The 21,186-nt window shown below is 47.4% G+C and overlaps 1 protein-coding gene across 1 annotated transcript in view; it reads left to right on the top strand.

Annotated features, from left to right (window-relative positions):
- TMEM51 (transmembrane protein 51) overlaps positions 1 to 18,461 on the top strand; it is a 56,019-nt gene extending 37,558 nt beyond the window's left edge. The window contains exons 2-4 of the mRNA XM_018060596.1: positions 7,482 to 7,544; positions 12,776 to 13,298; positions 17,307 to 18,461. Of these exons, the coding sequence (XP_017916085.1) occupies positions 12,961 to 13,298; positions 17,307 to 17,715 (747 nt within the window). The 5' untranslated portion in view covers positions 7,482 to 7,544; positions 12,776 to 12,960 and the 3' untranslated portion in view covers positions 17,716 to 18,461. The remainder of the gene's footprint in view (positions 1 to 7,481; positions 7,545 to 12,775; positions 13,299 to 17,306) is intronic.

Here is a 21,186-nt window from a genome sequence, read left to right as displayed (position 1 = left end):
AAGCCTCATCACTGGCCCCGGATTGAATTCTTCTCTTCTGGAGGCCAAGAATCCCAGCATCTTTTCGTGGGTCAGCAACAACCTTTCAGTACTGTGCTGGGTTGCCATGCCCGCAACCCAGGGATTGAACCCAGGTCTCCCACATTACGAGTAGATTCTTTACTGTCTGAGCCACCAGGGAAGCCCAAGAATAGTGGAATGGTAGCCTATCTCTTCTCCAGGGGATCTTCCCAACCCAGGAACTGAACCAGGGTCTTGACTGCAGGCAGATTGTTTACCAGCTGAGCTACCGGGCACTTGGTAAGCGCTTAGGAAATATTCAGGGGTGTTGCTACAATTCCAAAATGTAACTGTTGGAGAAAGAATTGAGTGTGACAGGTGATTTCCTAAAAATCAGAAGCTGGTAGAGACAGGGGGCTGGAGATGGCAGCTCTGGCTAAAATGCTTCCAGTGGGAATCACTGGTGGAAAGTGGAGTGGAGGGGGTAGGGAGGGGGTTGGGCAGCTCAACTGTGTTCCCAAAGGGCTCTTGGCAGAAGTTTTGGGAACGACTCCTATGGAGGCAACATTGCTGTAGCTAAAAAAGAAAATGTCCAGATATGGGCAGGATAAACTTTCTCAAACTGTGTCCTAATCTCCAGAATCAGGGCCAGTCTGATAAAGGCCTGGGAACAGGGAGGGTTTGGATCTGCAGGATTCATTGGCCCTCAGAGGTCTGTCTGTCTCCTCCACACACCTCTGCTTGGTTGTTAAAAGCCCCTCATAGAAAGACCAAGTAAAATAAACATCTGCCTTGTTTTGGCCTCACAGTTTAGGAGCTTTAGCTTTGAGCCACCAGGAGAGCCTGCTGATACAAGCCTGAGAGTGTTTGCCTTTTATCACACTTTCTGTCCGAGCAGAGTTAGAACAGGTGCTGACTTGGCTCACGAGCAGAATCGTGGGTTAATCTGTAAACCACGTCAAAGAGTGCCAGGATGCCCAGCCTCCCTCCAGCTCAGTCCCACAAGGAATGGGTGCAAAATTCACCAAGTGATTGGTTTGGTCAAGAGTAAGGAACTGTGCCTGATTAAACCAACTGTTAGGTAAGTAAACAGCCCGAGTGTTGGCAGGTGCCATAGAACATGAATGCTGCTTGTATTCATTTCCTGTGGCTGCTATAAGGAACTACCCCAAACTTGGGGACAGAAAACAACACAGATTTATTCTCTTGCAGTCAGGTTCATGGGCTAAAGTCAGAGGGGCTGGTTGCTTCTGGAGGCTCAGGGGAGAATCCCAGTCCTTGTCTTTCCCGCTGTAACAGCCCAGGGAGGTAGATCCCAGTGTGGTGGTGGTGTTGGTAGTTCAGTCGCTAAGTCATGTCTGACTCTTGCAACCCCATGGACTGTAGCCTGCCAGGCTCCTCTGTCCATAGGATTTTCCAGGCAAGAATACTGCAGTGGGTTGCCACTCCTTCTTCAGGGTATCTTCCTGACCCAAGGATTGAAACTGCATCTACTGCCTTGCAGGTTCCTGTATTACAAGGGGATTCATTACTTCTGAGCCATCCGTCCCCTCTTACAGATGAGGCAACAGGAGGAGAGAGGTGAGAATTCACCTTTCTAGGTAATGATTCAGTAGCAGAGCTGAGATGCAAATGCATCTTTGGCCCAGAGCCCACTCTGGGAATCCCACCACATGGAGGGTGGAGTTGACCCTTGCAGTCACCGTCCATAGTCCCTGATTTTAGAAGTTCTCCCCTCTGCCCTCCTCTACAAAGTGACTCTTGAGAAGGAAGAACCAAAGGACTCAAGCTGGTGTCCAAAACAGCCTGCTACACAAGGACAAATGGTGTGTCCAGACCGTGCCCAGGTTCACACAAGCCTGTCTGGCAGCTGAGGGTGGAGGGCAGTGAGGTGAGATGCGCTCCATCCTCTCATCTGTCCCCCTAGTCCTCCCACCTTCCCAGACTCAGAGCTGCACATCAGATGCCTGCGTTTCTGGTCCCCAGAAGGTCGGCTGTGACGTCTCACTTCACTTCCTCCTCGTGCCCAGAGGATAGCCTCAGTGGTGGGACCATAGACCCAGCCCTTAATAATAGCACTGCTGCCCTGCCTTGAGTGGAGCTCATCCGGCTTGGCTGAAAGGCTGCTTTTCCATCACCCCACAGATGAGGAAGACCTGAACAAGCAGCTGGGCTCAGGGCCACCAACTCTAAACTGTGAGACCTGGGACAAGTTTCTCAACCTCTCTGTGCCTCAGTGTATTCAGTGATAATGTGGACAAAGGTGGGGACCACCTCATCTGGTCGTGGGGCAGGATAAATGAGCTCACTTGTGCAGAGCGCTTAGTGTGAGCCTGGCATGCAGTCGTGTCCAGGAAGCAGCCGCAGATATTTCCTAGTTGCTGATAGTGAGCTGGGGCTGAAGTTGGGGAGGCCAGGTAGGGTGGTCAGTGCCTGTGTTCAGCCCCGCTTGCCAGAGCAGGAGGCCGTTGTTGGCTCATTCCCAGAGCCTGGAGAAAGAGTCAGGCTCACTTTGATGGTGACAAGAGCTCTCAGACTCCATCCTGGCAGGGAAACACACAGAGATGTCACATTTCCCAAGAAATATTGAGTGTGGCGGGAGCCCTGGAGATCAGGTCCTGGTGCCAGCCCTGTAAGTAGGGTCACATTCCAGCTGCCTGCTTAGTTTTTCTATGTTTCTTGAGAAACTTAGATAAAAACTTAGTTTCTTGACGAGTCAAGGTCCCAAAGAAAAGATACACCCGGTTTGTTAACTTGCTCCTTCTGTTTATGGCTCCTGGAGTCTTCAGAATAAGTTAGTCTTCCTTAATTTCCGTCCTTAATTTCACCAACACTTAGTGGATTAGCAACAAGACTGAGGACATCAGACCTTATAAAAATCACTGATGTCTTATGTGGTGGTGGGAGGGGGGGAAGCTGCCTCTTTTCTCTTCAAGAAGTGGTGAATCCTGGGAGGTGTCTGCTCCTCTTTATATATATATCTGCTCCCATATATATGTGTGCTTAGTTGCTCATTCATGTCCAACTCTTTGTGACCTCATGGACTGTAGCCTGCCAAGCTCCTCCTCCATGGGATTCTCCAGGCAAGAATATGGGAGTGAGTAGCCTTTCTCTTCCCTAGGGGATCTTCCTGACCCAGGGATCGAACTCCGGTCTCCTGCCTTGCAGGCAGATTCTTTACCGTCTGAGCCACCAGGAAAGCCCATCTCCTCCCCCATCTCTGTGCAGTTTTCCAGACTCAGCCCTTCCCACAGGACACTTTATCTCCTCCTGTCCCCAGACTTTGCCCCAGTGAAGTTTACAGATGCCTCCAGGCCCTGCAGAGCTGCTGCTTTATCCTCCTCCTTCCAGCCCCCTTCAAAGTGAATTGGTCACTCTTTCTATAGGCTCTTTGGATACGCCCTGTTTTAGCAGTGCTGGGTAATGATGAAAAGCATGGGCTTTAGAGTCAGACAGAACCTACTTCTGCCTTGTACTAGCTGTATGGCATCTGACCAGTTATATTCCCTCTCTGAACTTCACTGTCCTAAATGGAACTAATAACTATTAAATGATTGGGCATGGAAAGATCTCAACAGAGGGCCTGGCACAGAGTCGGCATTCAACACACGTTCCCTCTCACCTGGTGCTGACTTCCCTTCTAAGAAGAGTAACCTGTCTTTCTGCTGGACTGTGAAAGTAGTCTCACCCATCTGTGCATCCTCCAAAGCCCCCGGCACACAGTAGGGACCCATGAGTTGTTGGGGCTAGATTCTTTAAAAAGCCAGTTCAAAAGAAATGCACACCTGTTACCCCTGACGCTTTGGTGATGAAGTATCTCCAGGGGTCAACTGTACATTGCCCATTTCTAGCCCATGTGCACCCCCTCCCCCCCTCGCCGGGAGTGGCCCACAAGGACTAGGCCTTGTGGGAACTGATATGATACAAGGGGAAAGAAGTGGGCTTCAGAGTCAGATTCCATTGTGCATCTTGACTCTGCAGCTTACAGCTGTGTGACCCAGGGCAAAATGCTTAACCTCTCTGAGACTCAGAGGTACTGGGGCTAATCCTCTTTGAAGGGCACCTCTGAGGCTTGGATGCCTTTAGAAAGGGTACCTGTCTCCTTCTTGAACCGTTGCTATTATTATCCTTATTCTGTCTCTGAATCCACTCAATACCCTTTCTTTTGTGTTATCCTGTCAGCTCTCTCTGGCTCAGGCGGCCCTCCCCTCTCCTCTGCCTTTACGACTCGTTTGCACAGGGCTCTTCATCTTTTCCTGAGTACACAGTCTACAAGAACCTGTCCTAAAAGAACAGGAACCTGACACTCTTTGACCTTAGGAGAGAAACTCCCAGGAGGGACAGGGGCAGCGGCAGAGGTTGCTCAGAGCCTTTCTTCCAGCCCCCGCCCCTCCCCACAGCAGGGGACTGGAGCTCAGTGACAAAAGTGATTGTGAGCTGAAACTTGGCAGAAAGGGCCTCACTGAATTCTTCCTTTGTGACGGAAATGTAGCACAGCCTGGTCCCTGCAAATGGAGCCGGGGATCCCTTTCCCAATTATGCAGCTTGGCAGAGAGAGGTTGGGGCGCAGGGAGAATGGTCAAGGAGCCTCTTTGTCACAGGGGCTGGTTATGCTGCCAGACACCTCCGACTGCTGAGATCTCCTCCCCCTAAAGCCAGCCAGGCAGGCTGGACACTTCTGGAACTGTGCCTTCCGGGGCCAGAGAATTGCTGGGATTCAGCGGGAGAGGGGCAAGGGAAGGCTTGCCCATCAACACTTGGGACACTGTGCTGTTTCAGCCAGAGCAGTGCTGTTTTCTGTTGTTCGATTTTATTAAAATTGTTACCTTTATCCTGTCTCTGGGGCTTTCCTGGGGGCTCAGCTGGTAAAGAATGCAGCAGACCTCTTGCAATCAGGAGACCCGGGTTCAATCCCTAGGTCAGGAAGATTCCCTGGAGAAGGAAATGGCAGCCCGCTCCAGTATTCTTGCCTAGGAAGATCTCATGGATGCAGGAGTCTGGCAGATCCATGGGCTCACAAGAGTCAGACACGACTTAGCAACTACACCACCACCGCATACTGTCTCTTTGTCTATATACTGAAAAGTGAAAGTGAAAGTCGCTCAGTCATGTCCAGCTCTTTGCAATCCCATGAACTATACAGTCCATGGAATTCTCCAGGCCAGAATACTGGAGTGGGTAGCCTTTTCCTTCTCCAGGGGATCTTCCCAAACCAGGGATCAAACTCAGGTCTCCCACATTGCAGGCAGATTCTTTACCAGCTGAGCCACCAGGGAAGCCCGCGTCTGTATAGAAAGAGATTCTAAGTGTGGACTAGTGATAAGTATCCACCCCTCTCCGCAACTCGGGTCTCAGCCAGGTGAGCACTCAGATGTCAGAGCCATGGTGGGGCTCAGTCCTCTCTTCCCCTCGACTCTCCAGGGAAATCCCTTGATCTGGCTGTAGTTAGTTGGCCAAGGATGTGTGTGGGAATAAAGACAGCAGATGCCCAGGTTGGAGGAGCAAGGCTCAGGGTGCTCACCTACCTGCTAGGAAGACCAGGGACCAGCTGAAACCTCAAACCCCACCAGGAAATACTGACCGAGTTACCGTCTTGGGTCAGAATGGAAGTCACATTTAACCTGGGTGACTTTCCCATGTTGTTGGGAAATCATTTGCATAAGGACACAAGACTTGGATATCCTGAAAATTAGCTCTATCTAATCCTGTCCCCCTCGGTGCCAACCTTGGACTAGGCATTTTCCCTAATGGATACAGGACATCAGTTAAACTTCTTAACTTGCTAGGTAGTCATTCATTCATTCTACAGTAGTGATTAAGCACCTGTTATAGTCTTGACACGAGGTGCTGAGTGCTGGGATACAGAAATGAACAAGGCGAATGGGACTTTTCTGTCAAGGCGTTTACACTCCAGTGGGGAGACGAGGCAATAGGAAAGCAAAGCAAGGCTGTTGTAGACTGAGATAACATCATCCATCCATAGGAAGGAATGTCATAAGGACCAAAGCATGGGGCTTGAGAGTAGCTGGGTAAGGAAGAGGATATTATAGTGTGATCAAGGAAATCCTCGCTGAGGAGGTGGCATTTGAGCTAAGAGACAGAAGCGGTAAGGAAGTGGATAAACAAAAAAGACAGGTAGATGGGAGGGAGGCTCAAGAGGGAGAAAACATATGTATACCTGTGGCTGATTCATGTTGATATATGGCAGAAAGCAGCACAATATTATAAAACAAATATCTTGTAATAAAAAAAATTTTAAGATATTTTTTTAAAAGGGGTGGGGGAGGAAGTTTATAAAAGGAAAACTAGAAAAATTAATACATCATGCTCAAATCCAGAAAAAAAAATCATGTTCAAATCCAGGAAAAAAAAAAAAAAAGACAGGTGGAAGAGTTTCAGGTATCGGGAACAGTAAGTGCAAAGGCCTTGCAGCAGGATGTGCTTAATGTGACTAGAAACAGACAGGAAGCCCCCTGAGGGTTGGTGAGTCAAGAGATAAGATATGAGAGAGGCAAGAGCCCAGTCCAATCTGGTGGGATTTGAAGGCCACAGCAAAGGAGTTTGAATTTTATGCTAAGAATAATGGAAAGGAACCAGCTCTTAGAATCTCCTACTGTAAAATATCCCAGCCAATCAAAAGAGTATATACAGGTGTATATATATGTGATGTTTAATGAATAATTTAATGAACACCCAGGCACCCTTCACTATTCCTCCTCGACACCATTTCTCACTCCTCCGGGGAGATACCAGTTGTCCTCAATTTTAATTCATAATTTTGCCTTTCTTCCTAATAATTACAGAGATAAAGCAATGCATTGCCTGGTTTTGAACTACATATAAACAGAACCATGCTGCGTGTGTTCTTCTGCAATTTGCTTTCCTGTTCAACCTCACACGTTGTCAGAATGGTCCATGCACCACGGACCTGTGGTTTATTCCTTTCTCTGCTGCATCGTACTCCACTGGACCATAACTGCATACTCAGCTACTGTCAGGGTTTATCTTTTCTCCTGGGACATGACGTTATTCGATTTTCTAATGTTGAATCAACTATGCATTATTGGGATAAACCTTTCTGAAAACTGTGGTTGGATTCCATTTGCTGATATTTTGTTTAGGATTTTTGTTTCCACACTGGCAGATCAGCTTGACCTGTCATTTTCCATTCCTGCCTTGTTGCTTTTGGGGTCAAGTTTGCACATTCCCCATAAAGTGACCTGGGGAGTGTTTCTCCTTTTACTCTCCAGAGCACTTGTATAAGACAGAGAAAACCATGGAAAGATTTCATCAGTGTGACTGCCATATCATCATCCTTTTGCAGCCCCACTCTTTGTTTCAGAGTCTTGGCTTCTTTTGATACAACTTTTCTCGCGTGTGCCTTCTCCCCCAGAGCAAAGAAAACAGTGCCTCCCCCATGAGTACCTCAGCTTGACATGCTCACAGCGTACTTAAAAAGCTGCTTTTCTGTTTTTTTACAGGTGGGTCCTTAACACAAGATTTTAGCATGAAGAGTTGTCAACTGCCTCCCCAGCTAACCACAGGTAGGTGCCTCTCTTAACTGGCTCACAGCTGTCTTGAAAACCTAAATACAGGATCATTCGCTCATCTCTTAGGGCTGCCTCGAACCTGAGCTGTGACGGATCCAATTCCTGGGTCCCGAGGTGAGTCTGGGCCAGCTGGGACCCCAGGCTGCTTACCAAGGCTGCTCTGTTTTAAGGACATCTTGGAAACTATGTGGCCCAAATCCTCTAAGCACAAAATTAGCTTCTTTCCATTATTTTTGAAAGGGAAAGAACACCATGCTAAATATAACGTGGGTCAACAAGCCAGAAACAAGATAAATAGCCACCAGCTGCACGTTGGGGAGCTGGGTCTCCACGCCCCTCAGTGAACCTTCGAGGTCCTGGTTTCCAGAGGGTGGGAGGAACCAGCAAACGATCTGAAGCTACCGTTGGATACAAAACCCTGCTGCAAACCCAAAAAACAAATGCCTTCATTTTGTTTTCTTATTTGAAAAACAACACATTTCTGTGTTTTCCTCCCAAGAAGAAAAAGAAAAGAAAAAACATTCTGATCCCAACACCCAGAGAAAATAACTATAAACACTGTGGCTTGTATCATTTGAGTGTTTTGAAATTTAATATAACACATTCAGTGGTGTCTCTCCCAGGCTTTTATTCCCCACTATCATTCTTTCTTTTTAGATGTTCCTTTTGTAGTGCTCCCCACCCCGCCACTCCATAAAACTTTAATACCAGATAGGCCACATGGAGGACCGCAGACTTTTGTAACAACTAAGATTATTTTACACCATCCCCAAAGGCCAATTTTCCCCCCTTGTGGGGTGAGCGCACCCCATGGAGAATGCAGGCTTTAAGTAATATTAAATAACAAACCTTCCTGTAGGAACTCACTGTGTGCTGGTCACATACTGTTCTGAGTACTTTATGTACATTTACTTGTTGACTTATCATAACTTTCCTATGAGGTTGAGTCCTAGAGAGCTTTTATCTGCATCTTAACAGTTGTGGAAACTGAGGCACAGAGAGATTAAGTCATTTGTCCAAGGTCACTCAGCTGGGAAGGTGCAGAGAGCCCAGGCAGCCTGGTTCCACAGCTCACACTTAACCACCAAGCTGTGTTGCCTTAAGACAACACATTCTAACTGTAAAAAAATTCTAACTACAGAAATAGAGTATGTAGGCCTTTTGTCTCTAAAAAAATACAGAAACAGTAAAAGTTACACTTCCTAGGCCCCCTTCATCCCCAGAAACAATCTTTGGCACAAGTTTGGAATGTGTCTCTCATCTGGGATTTTACATATATGTTTACATATATGAAAATATATTTCCTCTTTATTTTAACGTAAGTAAAATCATTCAGCCTTTTCCCCTGTATATTTATATGACTAATACATGCCCACATATAGAGCTTTATAAAATTAGGATCACACTGAACATACTCTAATTTGATTTTAAAATGTATCATTAGCTGCTTTGAGACCATAATTCAGTAAGTGCATATTTTATTTAACCAGATCCAGACTACTGGGTGTTTAAGTAGTTTCTGGTTTCCCACTGCTATCAAGTTATGATGAATATCCTTGCCCTGTACATAATTCTTAGAAGTCGGAATGACAGAGCCTGAGGGTATAAACATTTTTGAAACTTTTGATCCCTAAATGCCAAAACTTGCCACCCAGAAAAACTGTATGAAATCGCCCATCCCAACACCCTCACCCACACTGAGTATTAGTGCCTGTTTTCAGTCATTGACAACAGGCCAAAAATGTGTTCATTCTGAGCTTTTTCATCTCTGCCCATGTCCCTCATCAGGGGCCTGTTTTACTCATGTGACAGCATAAGGCAAAACTTGAATTGAGAATGAATGAGAACAAGGAGCCAGTTAGGGTAACGTGGCCACATCACTGCTTTAATAAACAGGTTGTCAGCCTCCCTGGTAAGAGGCCTGGCTGTCCAGGCCTGAGCAGGTGCTCAGTAAATAGTTTCTTCTCTCCTGCTTCCAGCACAAGGCTCAGGCTGCATCTCTCTACCACTGAGCCCCCCAATTCTGACCTTTGTCTCCAATCCATTTGGCAGAACCGAGGCATTACTAGGGCTGCAAAACCCCTCAGCCTTCCCTTCGCTGGCCATGAGTGATGTGAGAACCACACCGCCTTGTGTATACAGTAGGCGATTAGCAGCTGGACTCACTGCAAGTGTCTCCAACAGGATTCTTGTTCAGTGTTCTGCGTGTACACACATGCATGGTCATACACCAGCACACGGGCATGTGTGTGCATGTATGTACGCACTTGTGCCCACCCATATAGTATAGCACATTCAGGAGACAGACCCTAATACGTGCAGTGGGGCTTCTCTCTCACAAGATTCTCCATATGCCCTCTAGCCTGAGTTAGGACCCCCGGCTGCCTAGTGCCATAGTTCCTATACTTTCTTCTCATTATTTTTTTAATTTTTAAAAATTTTATTACTTTATTTTTGGCTGTGGGTCTTCATTGGTTTTATTTTGTGGGTCTTTGTTGCTGTGGGGACTTGAGTTGCAGCGAGAGGGGGCTTCTCTAGTTAATGCTTCTCACTGTGGTAGCTTCTCTTGTTGCAGAGCCAGGCTCTCGGGCACATGGGCTCAGTAGTTGTGGCTCCCGGGCTCCAGAGCACAGGCTCAGGACTTGTGGCCCACAGGCTTAGCTGCCCCGTGACATGTGGGATCTTCCTGGATCAGGGCTTGAACCCGTGTCTCCAGCATTGGCAGGCGGATTCTTGGCCACTGAGCCACCAGGGAAGCCCTTTTTAATATTTTTTGATGTGATAAAAATCACATAAAGCATGCTATTGTAACCATATTTAACTGTGCAGTTCAGTGGCACTAAGCACAGTCACATTGCTGTGCAGCTCTCACCATCATCACCATCATCCATCTCCGGAATCCTTCATCTTCCGAAACTGAAACCCTGTCCCCATTAAACACTAAGTCCCCATTCCCCCTCCCCACCTCCACCCCTTGGCCCCTGGCATCTACCAATGTACTTTCTGACTCTATAAATTTGACTTTTGTAGGTACCTTATGTAAGTGGGGAGAAGGCAATGGCAACCCACTCCAGTACTCTTGCCTGGAAAGTCCCATGGATGGGGGAGCCTGGTGGGCTGCAGTCCATGGGGTTGCGAAGAGTCCGACATGACTGAGTGACTTCGCTTTCACTTTTCACTTTCACCCGTTGGAGAAGGAAATGGCAACCCACTCCAGTGTTCTTGTCTGGAGAATCCCAGGGACAGGGGAGCCTGGTGGGCTGCTGTCTATGGGTCGCACAGAGTCGGACACGACTGAAGTGACTTAGCAGCAGTATATAAGTGGAGTCAGGTGGCGCTAGTGGTAAAGAATCTGCCTGCCAATGGAGAGATGTAAGAGATGTGGGTTTGATCCCCTGGAGGAGGGCATGGCAACGCACTCTAGTATTCTTGTCTGGAGAATCCCATGGACAGAGGAGCCTGGTGGGCTACAGTCCATAGGGTCCCAAAGTGTCGGACACGGAAACAACTTAGCACCCAATGTAATTGGAATGCCTTCTTAAGATTAACTTAATATATGTCCTAAAAACAGATTATGCCTTATTTTTCCTCTCTCTCTCTCCCTACATTATTGTTATTCCCTGTGGACTGTTCTCCTGCTGGCCTGAAACCTCCTCACTAATCCTTAATTTGTTCATCAGTATTTCTCTAGCATTGAACACTGCTTAGCAGGTACATGTGAAATATTTTTTGAGTGAGAGAAAAAAAAAGAAGGAATGGACTTCAAGCCGATAGAGGATGTTATCCCAATTATTTGTAGAGTATTTTTGAACAAAGTGGCCAGTTTCAGATGGAGCCCAGTGCTTGATGAGAAAATATCTCGGCAGCATCAGATTTCACGTGGCCTGGTTAGCCGTCTTTTTGCAAGGAGCGGAAAGAATGTGGAATGGCAAATATGGCCTTGCCCATCTAAACAGCTGTAAAGTTTTACTGTTCTGCAAAGATTGCTGTGGCAGGGATAATGTATTGAGGAGTAATTAGCCAGGAGCCTCACTCGCTGGTCCTCCAGCCCCCTGAAAGTGTTCTAATCTCAAACCTTCAAGTCACTGGCCTATCAGGCTCCCTCTCCCAGCCAGCAAATTGTTACGGACTCCCAGCTGATTGATCCCATGAGCGCAAGGTCTCGGAGCTGCTTCACAAGAGAGGATTTTTCATCCAGCTGGGCACAACAGCTAAGATGATGGATGTGCAGGTTTCTGCCCCTTTAAGAAAAGCAAAACTCGGAATTTCCCTGGCAGTGCAGTGGTTAAGGCTCCCTGCTCCTCATACAGGGGACACAGATTCCATTCCTTGGTTGGGGAACTAAGATCCCGCATGCCACACATGCCGTGCCAGCCAAAAATAAATGGAAAAGCACCCTTTAAAAGAGAGGAAAAAAAAAAAAAAGGTAAAACTCCATGTGGCTGAAAAGAAGCATGCCTTGCAGGACAGCTTCATCTGGCTATTTCATTCATTTGACTCAGCAGGCATTGGGGGAGGAAGGGTGCTGCTATGTTCCAGGAGCAGAGTGAAAAAGATGTGGTCACAGAAAGAAAGAGATTTCCCACAGAAGATCCTGGGGGCTTGTGGGAGACACAGAAGGGCAGCTGAGCAGGGTTGATCAGAGGAAGGCAGAAACGCTGGAGGGAGTTTGCGAAGGGGGGCGAGGTGCAAGATGAGTGGGAGAGGCAGGGTCAGGTTGAGCCCGCCACGAGCAGGATTCCAAGGAGCCTGGATTTTGTGCTGCAGACAATGGGAAGCCACTGAGGGTGGAACACATCACAGTAGGCCCCTTCGACTGGGTCACATCACGACTGATGCCGGTCAGCCAGGCAATATTGACATGGCTCAGGCAAGCCATGGTCCACTCGCCGTAGCTGGTGAGAGGGTGAGATTGTACTGCACTTCACTAAATCCCAGAAAATATCTGGATGACCTGCAGCTCTGACCTTTCTGGCCTCCTGCAGGGAAAGGTCTGGCTTCTCCTTCTCAGATGGGGGAGGCAGATCACAGAAGGAGCAGGGGCACGTAAGACGTCTGGAATGCATCAGAGGCGAGCCCAGCCCGGGCCGTGACTCAGTCCTGCCTCCCCCTACCCCCCCAACACCCCCCCCACCCCGCCCCTAGTGAGGAGTACAGCCACCGCATTCAGCGGAGCGCCTTGAATCAGAAGTGACTTTGCTCTTTCCTCTCTGCTTTCCTCACAGACCTCCCGGACGCAGCCGTCCACACAGGATGCCTCATGTTGGCTTGCAATCATCCCTCGAGAGTCCAGCTGCCGTTTTTTTAGTGTGGCCCTAGGGCTTTCATTCAGGGCGTTTTGTTGCAGCTGCTGCTTTTTATTTATTTATTTTCTCTCTTTGAACCCGGACCTTGCCCCGCTCCTGCTGGCATGATGGCCCAGTCCAAAGCCAACGGCTCGCACTATGCGCTGACCGCCATCGGCCTGGGGATGCTGGTCCTTGGGATCATCATGGCCATGTGGAACCTGGTCCCTGGGTTCAGCACTGCGGAAAAGCCGGCTGCTCAGGGGAACAAGACGGAGGTAGGAAGCGGCATCCTTAAGAGCAAGACCTTCTCTGTGGCCTACGTGCTGGTCGGGGCCGGCGTGATGCTGCTCCTGCTCTCCATCTGCCTGAGCATCCGGGACAAGAGGAAGCAGAGGCAGGGCGAGGAGCTGGCACACATCCAGCACCAGGGGGTCGAACCGCACACCCACGAGGAGGACAGGTGAGGATGGCTGACCGGACCCGGACGGGGGATGGACATGCACACGCACATGCATAGCCACAGGCTCAGGACTCAGCAATGGTGAGAACATTTTAATCTAAGGGGCTGTCTCCCATGACCGCTTCTGTGAAAGTTTATCGTTTTACAAATGACTTTATCTTTTGATCCCAGAGTTTCCCAAATAATACAGTTTGAATGAATGATCACAGTTGTGTCAAGATTTTGACACCCCCCCCCCCAGGGAATCTGCATGGCACCTGGGGTGGCTGGAGCCTGCCCCCTGCAAGCTTGTCCATTTACCCCAGTGTCCTGGATGTTTATGCTTTGAGATGAAAGGTTGGGAAGCAAGGTTCTATTTGACCAAAAATGCTACATTTAAAAAGCAAGTGCTAAATTGGGGGCATAAGATAAAAGTTGATACCCCAAGTATAAAAAGAGCACTATTGTGTATAAAACAGATAACTGATGAGAACCTACTGTATAGCATGGGGTGGGGTGGGGGAAAGAAGGTACAGTCCGTTTGTTCAGTTCAGTTCAGTCACTCATTCGTGTCCGACTCTTTGCGACCCCATGATTCACAGCACGCCAGGCCTCCTTGTCCATCACCAACTCCTGGCGTTCACTTAGACTCACATCCATCTAGTCAGTGATGCCATCCAGCCATCTCATCCTCTGTCGTCCCCTTCTCCTGCCCCCAATCCCTCCCAGCATCAGAGTCTTTTCCAATGAGTCAACTCTTTGCATGAGGTGGCCAAAGTACTGGAGTTTCAGCTTTAGCATCATTCCTTCCAAAGAAATCCCAGGGCTGATATCCTTCAGAATGGACTGGTTGGATCTCCTTGCAGTCCAAGGGACTCTCAAGAGTCTTCTCCAACACCACAGTTCAAACGCATCAATTCTTCGGCACTCAGCCTTCTTCACAGTCCAACTCTCACATCCATACATGACCACAGGAAAAACCATAGCCTTGACTAGGCAGTCTGTTTGTAGGATAGATATTAAGTTAACCTTAAAAATGCATTCCAATATACAGCAGATGCGAATACTGTTTGATTCCACTTATACAAGGCACCTAGAATAGTACCTCACATTCGTAGAGTTAGAAAGTACATTGATAGATGCCAGAGCCCAGAGGCTGGGGAGGTGGGAGGTAGGGGTAGGGATGGGGAATGGAGACTTAGTGTTTAATGGGCAGAGTTTCAGTTTAGAGAGGTGAAAAATTTGGGAATTGGATGATGGTGAGACATGCACAACACTGTGAATGTGCTGATGCTGCTGTGTCGCTTCATCATGTCCAACTCTTTGCGACCCCATAGACGGCAGCCCACCAGGCTCCCCTGTCCCTGGGATTCTCCAGGCAAGAACACTAGAGTGGGTTGCCATTTCCTTCCTCAGTACATGAAAGTGAAAAGTGAAAGTGAAGTAGCTCAGTAGTGTCCGACTCTTTGCAACCCCAAGCACTGCAGCCCACCAGGCTCCTCCATCCATGGGATTTTCCAGGCACGAGTACTGGAGTGGGTTGCCATCGCCTTCTCCGGTGAATGTGCTAGTACCACTGAAATATACAGTTAAAATATGGTTAAAATAGTATGCTTTATATTATGTGACTTTTATTACAATAAAAAAAAATTTTTTTTAAAGATCCCTTACAAATGAATGTTAAAGAACACACAGTTGGAAAATGGACCAAGAACACAAACAAGCATTTCATAGACATTCAAATGATAGTTGTTCAGTCTCATTAGTCAGGAAATACAAACAACCAACAAAAGGCACTGTAATTCTTTACCTATCTACTGGCCAACATAGACTGTCCTCCGGATTAGAGATTTGTGAGGAAGTGGGTTGCTAATGAGGGGCTGATTGACATAACCTTACTGAAGGGGAGTTCACTGTAACTGGCTGTTTTAAAGATGTGTGCACCTATCAATTATCTTCCTAAGAGCTTATCTTTGGGACACAGTCACACAAGTGCAAAGGGGTCTGTACTCATAGATTTATCAGAGCATTGCTGAAAATAGCATAGACAGATGTGACTACTAAATATCCATCAGTTGAGCTAAATTGTAACATGCCCATTCAGTAGAATTCTCTGCAGCCACTGCCAATCTATATTTGCTAATGTGAATCTGTATCTCTGAGAAAAGGAGGTCTATAACACAGCATGTTAAGGTCTTCATCACATCAGACGTTGTGGCTATGGGACTAGAGAAGGATCTAGAAAGGTGTATAGCAGAATGTTGTTATTGTTCAGCCGCTAAATTGTATCCAACCCTTTGCAATCCCGTGGACTGAAGCACACTAGGCTTCCCTGTCCTTCACTATCTTCCAGAACTTGCTCATTCTCAAGTCCATTGAGTCAGTAATGCCACCAACCATCTCATCCTCTGTTGCCCCCTTCTCCTCCTGCCTTCAATCTTTCTCAGCATCAGGGTCTTTTCCAATGAGTCGGCTCTTCCCATCAGGTGACCAAAGTATTGAAGCTTCAGTTTCAACATCAGTCTTTCCAATGAATATTCAGGACTGATTTCCTATAGGATTGACTGGTTTGATTTCTTTGCAGTCCAAGGGACTCTCAAGAGTCTTCTCCAATACCACAACTCAAAAGCATCAGTTCTTCAGTGCTCAGCCTTCTTTGTGGTCCAACTCTCACATCATACATGACTACTGGAAAGATCATAGCTTTGACTATATGGACCTTTGTTGGCAAAGTGATGTCTCTGCTTCTTAATATGCTGTCTATGTTTGTCATAGCTTTTCTTTCAAGGAGCAAGTGTCTTTTAATTTTGTGGCTGCAGTCACCATCCGCAGTGATTTTGGAGTCCAAGAAAATAAAATCTGTCACTGTTTCTACTTTTTCTCCGTATATTTGCCATGAAGTGATAGGACCGGATACTATGATCTTAGTTTTTTGAATGTTGAGTTTTAAGCCAGCTTTTTCACTCTCCTTTTTCACCCTCATCAAGAGGCTCTTTAGTTCCTCTTCACTTTCTGCCATTAGGTATCATCTGCATATCTGAGGTTGTTGATATTTCTCCCTGCAATCTAAGTATTTTTATATTCTTTATTAAATTTTTCTGTAGTGTTTGAATTTTCAGTAAGAATGTCTTATCTTTCTAGTGGGATGGGAATTGTTTTTATTTTGGAAAAATTAAACAAATTTTCTGAAAGTGAAAGATAGTCAGGCATATTCTAGAAAACTTGGGAAATACAAAAAAGAACAAAGAAGGAAAACTAGTCACCTATCATTAAAGGTATGACCAAGTCACTTGACCTCAATGTGTCTGTTTTCCCATCCATAAAATGAAAACTGTTAACATCCCCTGCCTTTTAGCCTCATATGTAACAGCATGCCAGGTGGGCTATTCTGATGCCCAGATGGACGTCCTTTGACCATAGACAACATAAACATACATGAAATAGGTGCCAATTTGAAGCAAAATGGTTGTTCCTGGGTGGAGAAAGAATATCTGGAATATAGAATTTACATGTATCTCAAATTATTCTGTAATTTCCCATCCATAAAATGGGTATACCAATATTGGTCTGGCCAAAAAATTCATTTGGGTTTTCCATATTGTCCAATGGAAAAACCCAAACAAACTTTCTGGCTAACCCGATAGTACCTAACTCATAGTGTCTTTAGGAAGATGACATTAGTTTATACGTACTTAGAACAGTGTCTGGAGAAGGAAATGACAACCCACTCCAGTGTTCTTGCCTGGAGAATCCCAGGGACAGGGGAGCCCAGTGGGCTGCCGTCTATGGGGTCGCACAGAGTCGGACACGACTGAAGCGACTCAGCAGCAGCAGCAGCAGCAGCACAGTGTCTGGCTTGTAGCCAACAGGTGAAGTGATAGCTCTTATTCCTCCTTGGATACACCTGTTGTTAACAAGGCTGGTATCCGGGGTCCCAGTGGCAATGTGTGGTCTGGGATCCGTCTCTTTGTGATCGTAAGTGACTTGAGCACGTGGTAACCGTCCCATGTGTGTGTTGCTGTCTTGCAGCCAGGAAGAGGAGGAGGAGGCCTCCTCACGGTACTACGTCCCCAGCTACGAGGAAGTGATGAACACAAACTACGCAGAAGCGAGGGACGTGGACCAGAACCCCCGGATGAGCATCTCTCTCCCTTCCTACGAGTCCTTGACGGGGCTGGATGAGACGAGCCCCACCACAACCAGGGCCGACGTGGAGACCAGCCCAGGGAATCCCCCTGACAGGCAGAACTCCAAGTTGTCCAAACGCCTGAAGCCACTGAAAGTGAGAAGGATAAAATCCGAAAAGCTTCACCTCAAAGACTTTAGGATCAACCTGCCAGACAAAAACGTGCCTCCTCCCTCCATCGAGCCTTTGACACCCCCCCCACAGTACGATGAGGTCCAGAAGAAGGCCCCTGATGCCCGGCCCCCCGACTGATGGCCCCTCCCGGGCAGATTCCCTCCTGTTTCTCGTCCTCTGCACCAACAGACCCCGAATGAAGCCACTTCAGCCACAGTTGAGAAGCGGAGGGGCCAGGTGTGTACTTAGCTATTTGGATGGGGCCAGGAGCTGAGGGCTTTCTAGGACTGGGGAGTGACTCTGGGTCCCCGGGACCTCCAGTCGCAGGTGCATCGGAAAGAGCTGCTGCCTCAGATCTTGTGAAGCTGTGACCCCATCCAGGGAAGCAGTGCCGGCATCTTCCCCTTTGTCCTTCCTTGACGTTGAATTGCTGGGGACAATACTCCTCCTTCTGATTAGGAAAGGATATGTAGCAACTGGCTTAGATCATGGTTTTGTTTTGCTTCCACTAGGACTGTTTGTTTCCCAAAGAAAATAAGTTATGTCTTCACTTTCTCCTTAGAGTCCCGCACTGTCGGTAGGAAAGATGACTGGCTTTACAGAAAGGACATGCCCATATCATGAATTAAGCTAAAGAAGAGGCTGGATGATTACATGGGGGTGAGACCCAGGTGGGGTTCTCAGAGCCCCTGATGCCATCGGTTGTTTTGAGGTCTCAAGACCTGAGGATGTGTAAGATCCTAGTCTCAATTGGTAGGCTTTTACTAGTCTCTCCTATGTATTGGCAAAAAAAAAAAAAAAAAGGAAAGCCATCTGAGATGTTCTGTTCCTTCTAAAATGCCGTGCAACTGAGCTTTTTGTAATAAAATATTTTATATGTCGTACATTTGGTGCTAGATCACCTTAACAGCTCTTCCAACACTGACTTGCTTAGGGAGAAATCTCACCAATGAGAACAATTCGAGCTAATATATCCTAAACACTTAGTATACGCCAGGTGCTATGCTAAGCCCTTCACATATTTATCCCTTTTCAACTGCACCCAAGCCGGGTATTGGGCTTCCCAGGTGGTGCTAGTGGTAAAGAATCTGCCTGCCAATGCAGGAGACACAAGAGATTCTTCAATCTCTGGGTCAAGAAGATCCCCTGGAGTAGGAAATGGCAACCTGCGCCAATATTCTTGACTGGAAACTTTTGTGGAAAGAGGAGCCTGGCAGGCCACAATCCATGGGGCCGAACACAACAGAGCACACACCCACACAAGCCAGGTATTCCTATTGTGGGTTAGTTCATGGAGAATCAGGTTAATTAAGGGGCCCCATGTCATACTGCTAATAAGTGGCAGAGCTGGGATTTGAACCTGGGCCCCCAGGGCCTGAGTTCTTCTACAATCTACTGTGCCATTCAGTGAAAAGGGCTCTTTCAGACTTTTTAAATGAGGACTTGTGTGTCCCAAGAGCTGAGAGTGTCCCTGTCAACCCACATGCCCAACAGAAAGTTCTGGATATTTAGACAGCAAGTCCAAAGTTCCCTTTCTGGGATATGGTTAAGTCCAGTGGTTAAGACTCCATGCTTCCAATGTCAGAGGCATGGGTTCAGTTCCTGGTTGAGGAAGTTCCGCATGCCATGTGGCATGGCCAAAAATAAAAGCCAAAATAAAACACAAAGTTCCCTTCCTGGTGTTGATGAGCCTGGAGCTGGCTGCTAGGGGTCTGTGTGGCTAGGAGCATGGCTGAGAGAGCAAATTCTCAGGCCCTGAATGTTTTCCTAAAAGCTCCTGTGGGAGGGAAGGAGCAGCCATTAGAAGGTCAAGCACCTTCTTATAACAGAATTGGCTGCAGTGCCGAAATCCCAACCTTTCATTTCCTCATGTAAATCCATCTATAAACAGGAAGCTACCAGTGTCTGCTTGGTGGCCTGGGATACCTGGAGGCCTGGTCTGGTCCCAGCCCACCCCTGAGCCACCCAGGGCCTCTCCGTGTATCTCTGGGCTGGACTTGCTCTTCATTTACTCCTAATGCTTCCCCCTGATTGGAGGACAAACAGGAGGAAAAAAGAAAGGGGAGGAGCAAGTTTCCAAATGAGCTGAGAAATGACCTTCTAGGGACTTCCCTGGTGGTCCAGTGATTAAGAATCTGCCTCCCAGTGGAGGGGACCCAGGTTCGATCGCCTGGTTGGGGAACTAAGATCCCACATGCCACAGGGCAACTAAGCCCACGCATCACCACTATGGAGCCTGCGTTCTGGAGCCTGTGGTCTGCAACAAGAGAAACCTACATGCCACGGTGAAGATCTAGCACAAGCACAATAAAAAAAAAACAGGTGACCTTCTACACGGGCTCTTGATCTGGTCTCTGGTAGACATCTGTCAGGGGTCTGCCCAGCCTAGACCCTCCTCAGGAGAGAAGGGCATTTGGGACTTGCAGTAGGTTGATCCATGGCTCCAAAGATCTCAGGCTCTAATCCCTAAGACTCAAGAACATCACCTTACAAGGTAAAGTTTTTCAGATGCAATGAAATTAAGGATTTTTGACTTGAGCTTATCCTGGATTATCCAAGTGGGTCCTAAACCCATCCAGAAGTATGCCTGAAGAGACAGGAGGAGGCCAATATACACAGGAGAGGAGACAGTGACCACGGAGGCAGAGACTGGAGTGATGCACCCACAACTCAAGGGACACCCACAGCCGCCAGAGCCGGAAGAGACATGGAACCGTTCCTCCCTAGAGCACTCACAGGAGTTCAGTCCTTCTGAAACACCTTGATTGCAGCCCAGCTGACGCTGACTTGGGGCTTTCAGCCCCCAGAACCGTTAAGAGAGTAAGTTTGTTGTTCTAGACCACAAAACTCATGGGAATTCATTACAGTGACTTTAGGAAACCAGCAAGGGACTCAATCTTCAACTCATTAGAGACCAGCCCTTGCATTGATCTGAATGCTTCTGGACTCATCCTATAAGTGAGTGCTGTAGAAATTGGGGGCTTCTTAGGTGGTAAAGAATCTGCCTGCCAAAGCAGGAGAAACAAGAGATGTGGCTTCGATCCCTGGGTCGGGAAGAGTCCCCTAGAGAAGGAGATGGCAACCTGCTCCAGTATTCTTGCCTGGCAAATTTCATGGATAGAGGAACCTGATGGGCTACAGTCCATGAGGTCGAAAAAGAGTCGGACATGACTGAGCACGTGCGCGCGCACACACACACACACACACACACACACGGAAATTTCATCAATGACCCTATTTGTTTTGTATGTTTGAAAACAATCAAGTAGAAAATTATTTCATGTTCCTCAGAGAATAGATTGTGGACACTTGGTAGGTAAACTATGGAGCATGGATTCACCTCTGTCTAAAAGCAAGGCAGAGAGAATGTTAGCTGGGAAAGTAGCAATAAGTTATTTGCAATGTTAAAACCAAAGCAGGATGTCACTTTCACCTTAAAATTCCCCAAGGCACACTCATCCTGTTTGTTCACTGGTTCAGACTTATCAGAGCTTTCTATCTATTGACTATTAAGAAAAAAAGAGAGAGCTATAAAGGTAAAAACCAGAAGACCCTGGCCCGCCCTTTTCTCTCCATTGTGGTTTTGTTCTTAAGGAAAATATAAGAAAG

Source organism: Capra hircus, chromosome 16 (genome assembly GCF_001704415.2).
Source record: "Capra hircus breed San Clemente chromosome 16, ASM170441v1, whole genome shotgun sequence".
Classification (NCBI taxonomy): Eukaryota; Metazoa; Chordata; class Mammalia; order Artiodactyla; family Bovidae; genus Capra; species Capra hircus.
This window is presented reverse-complemented; position numbering and strand designations above follow the sequence as displayed.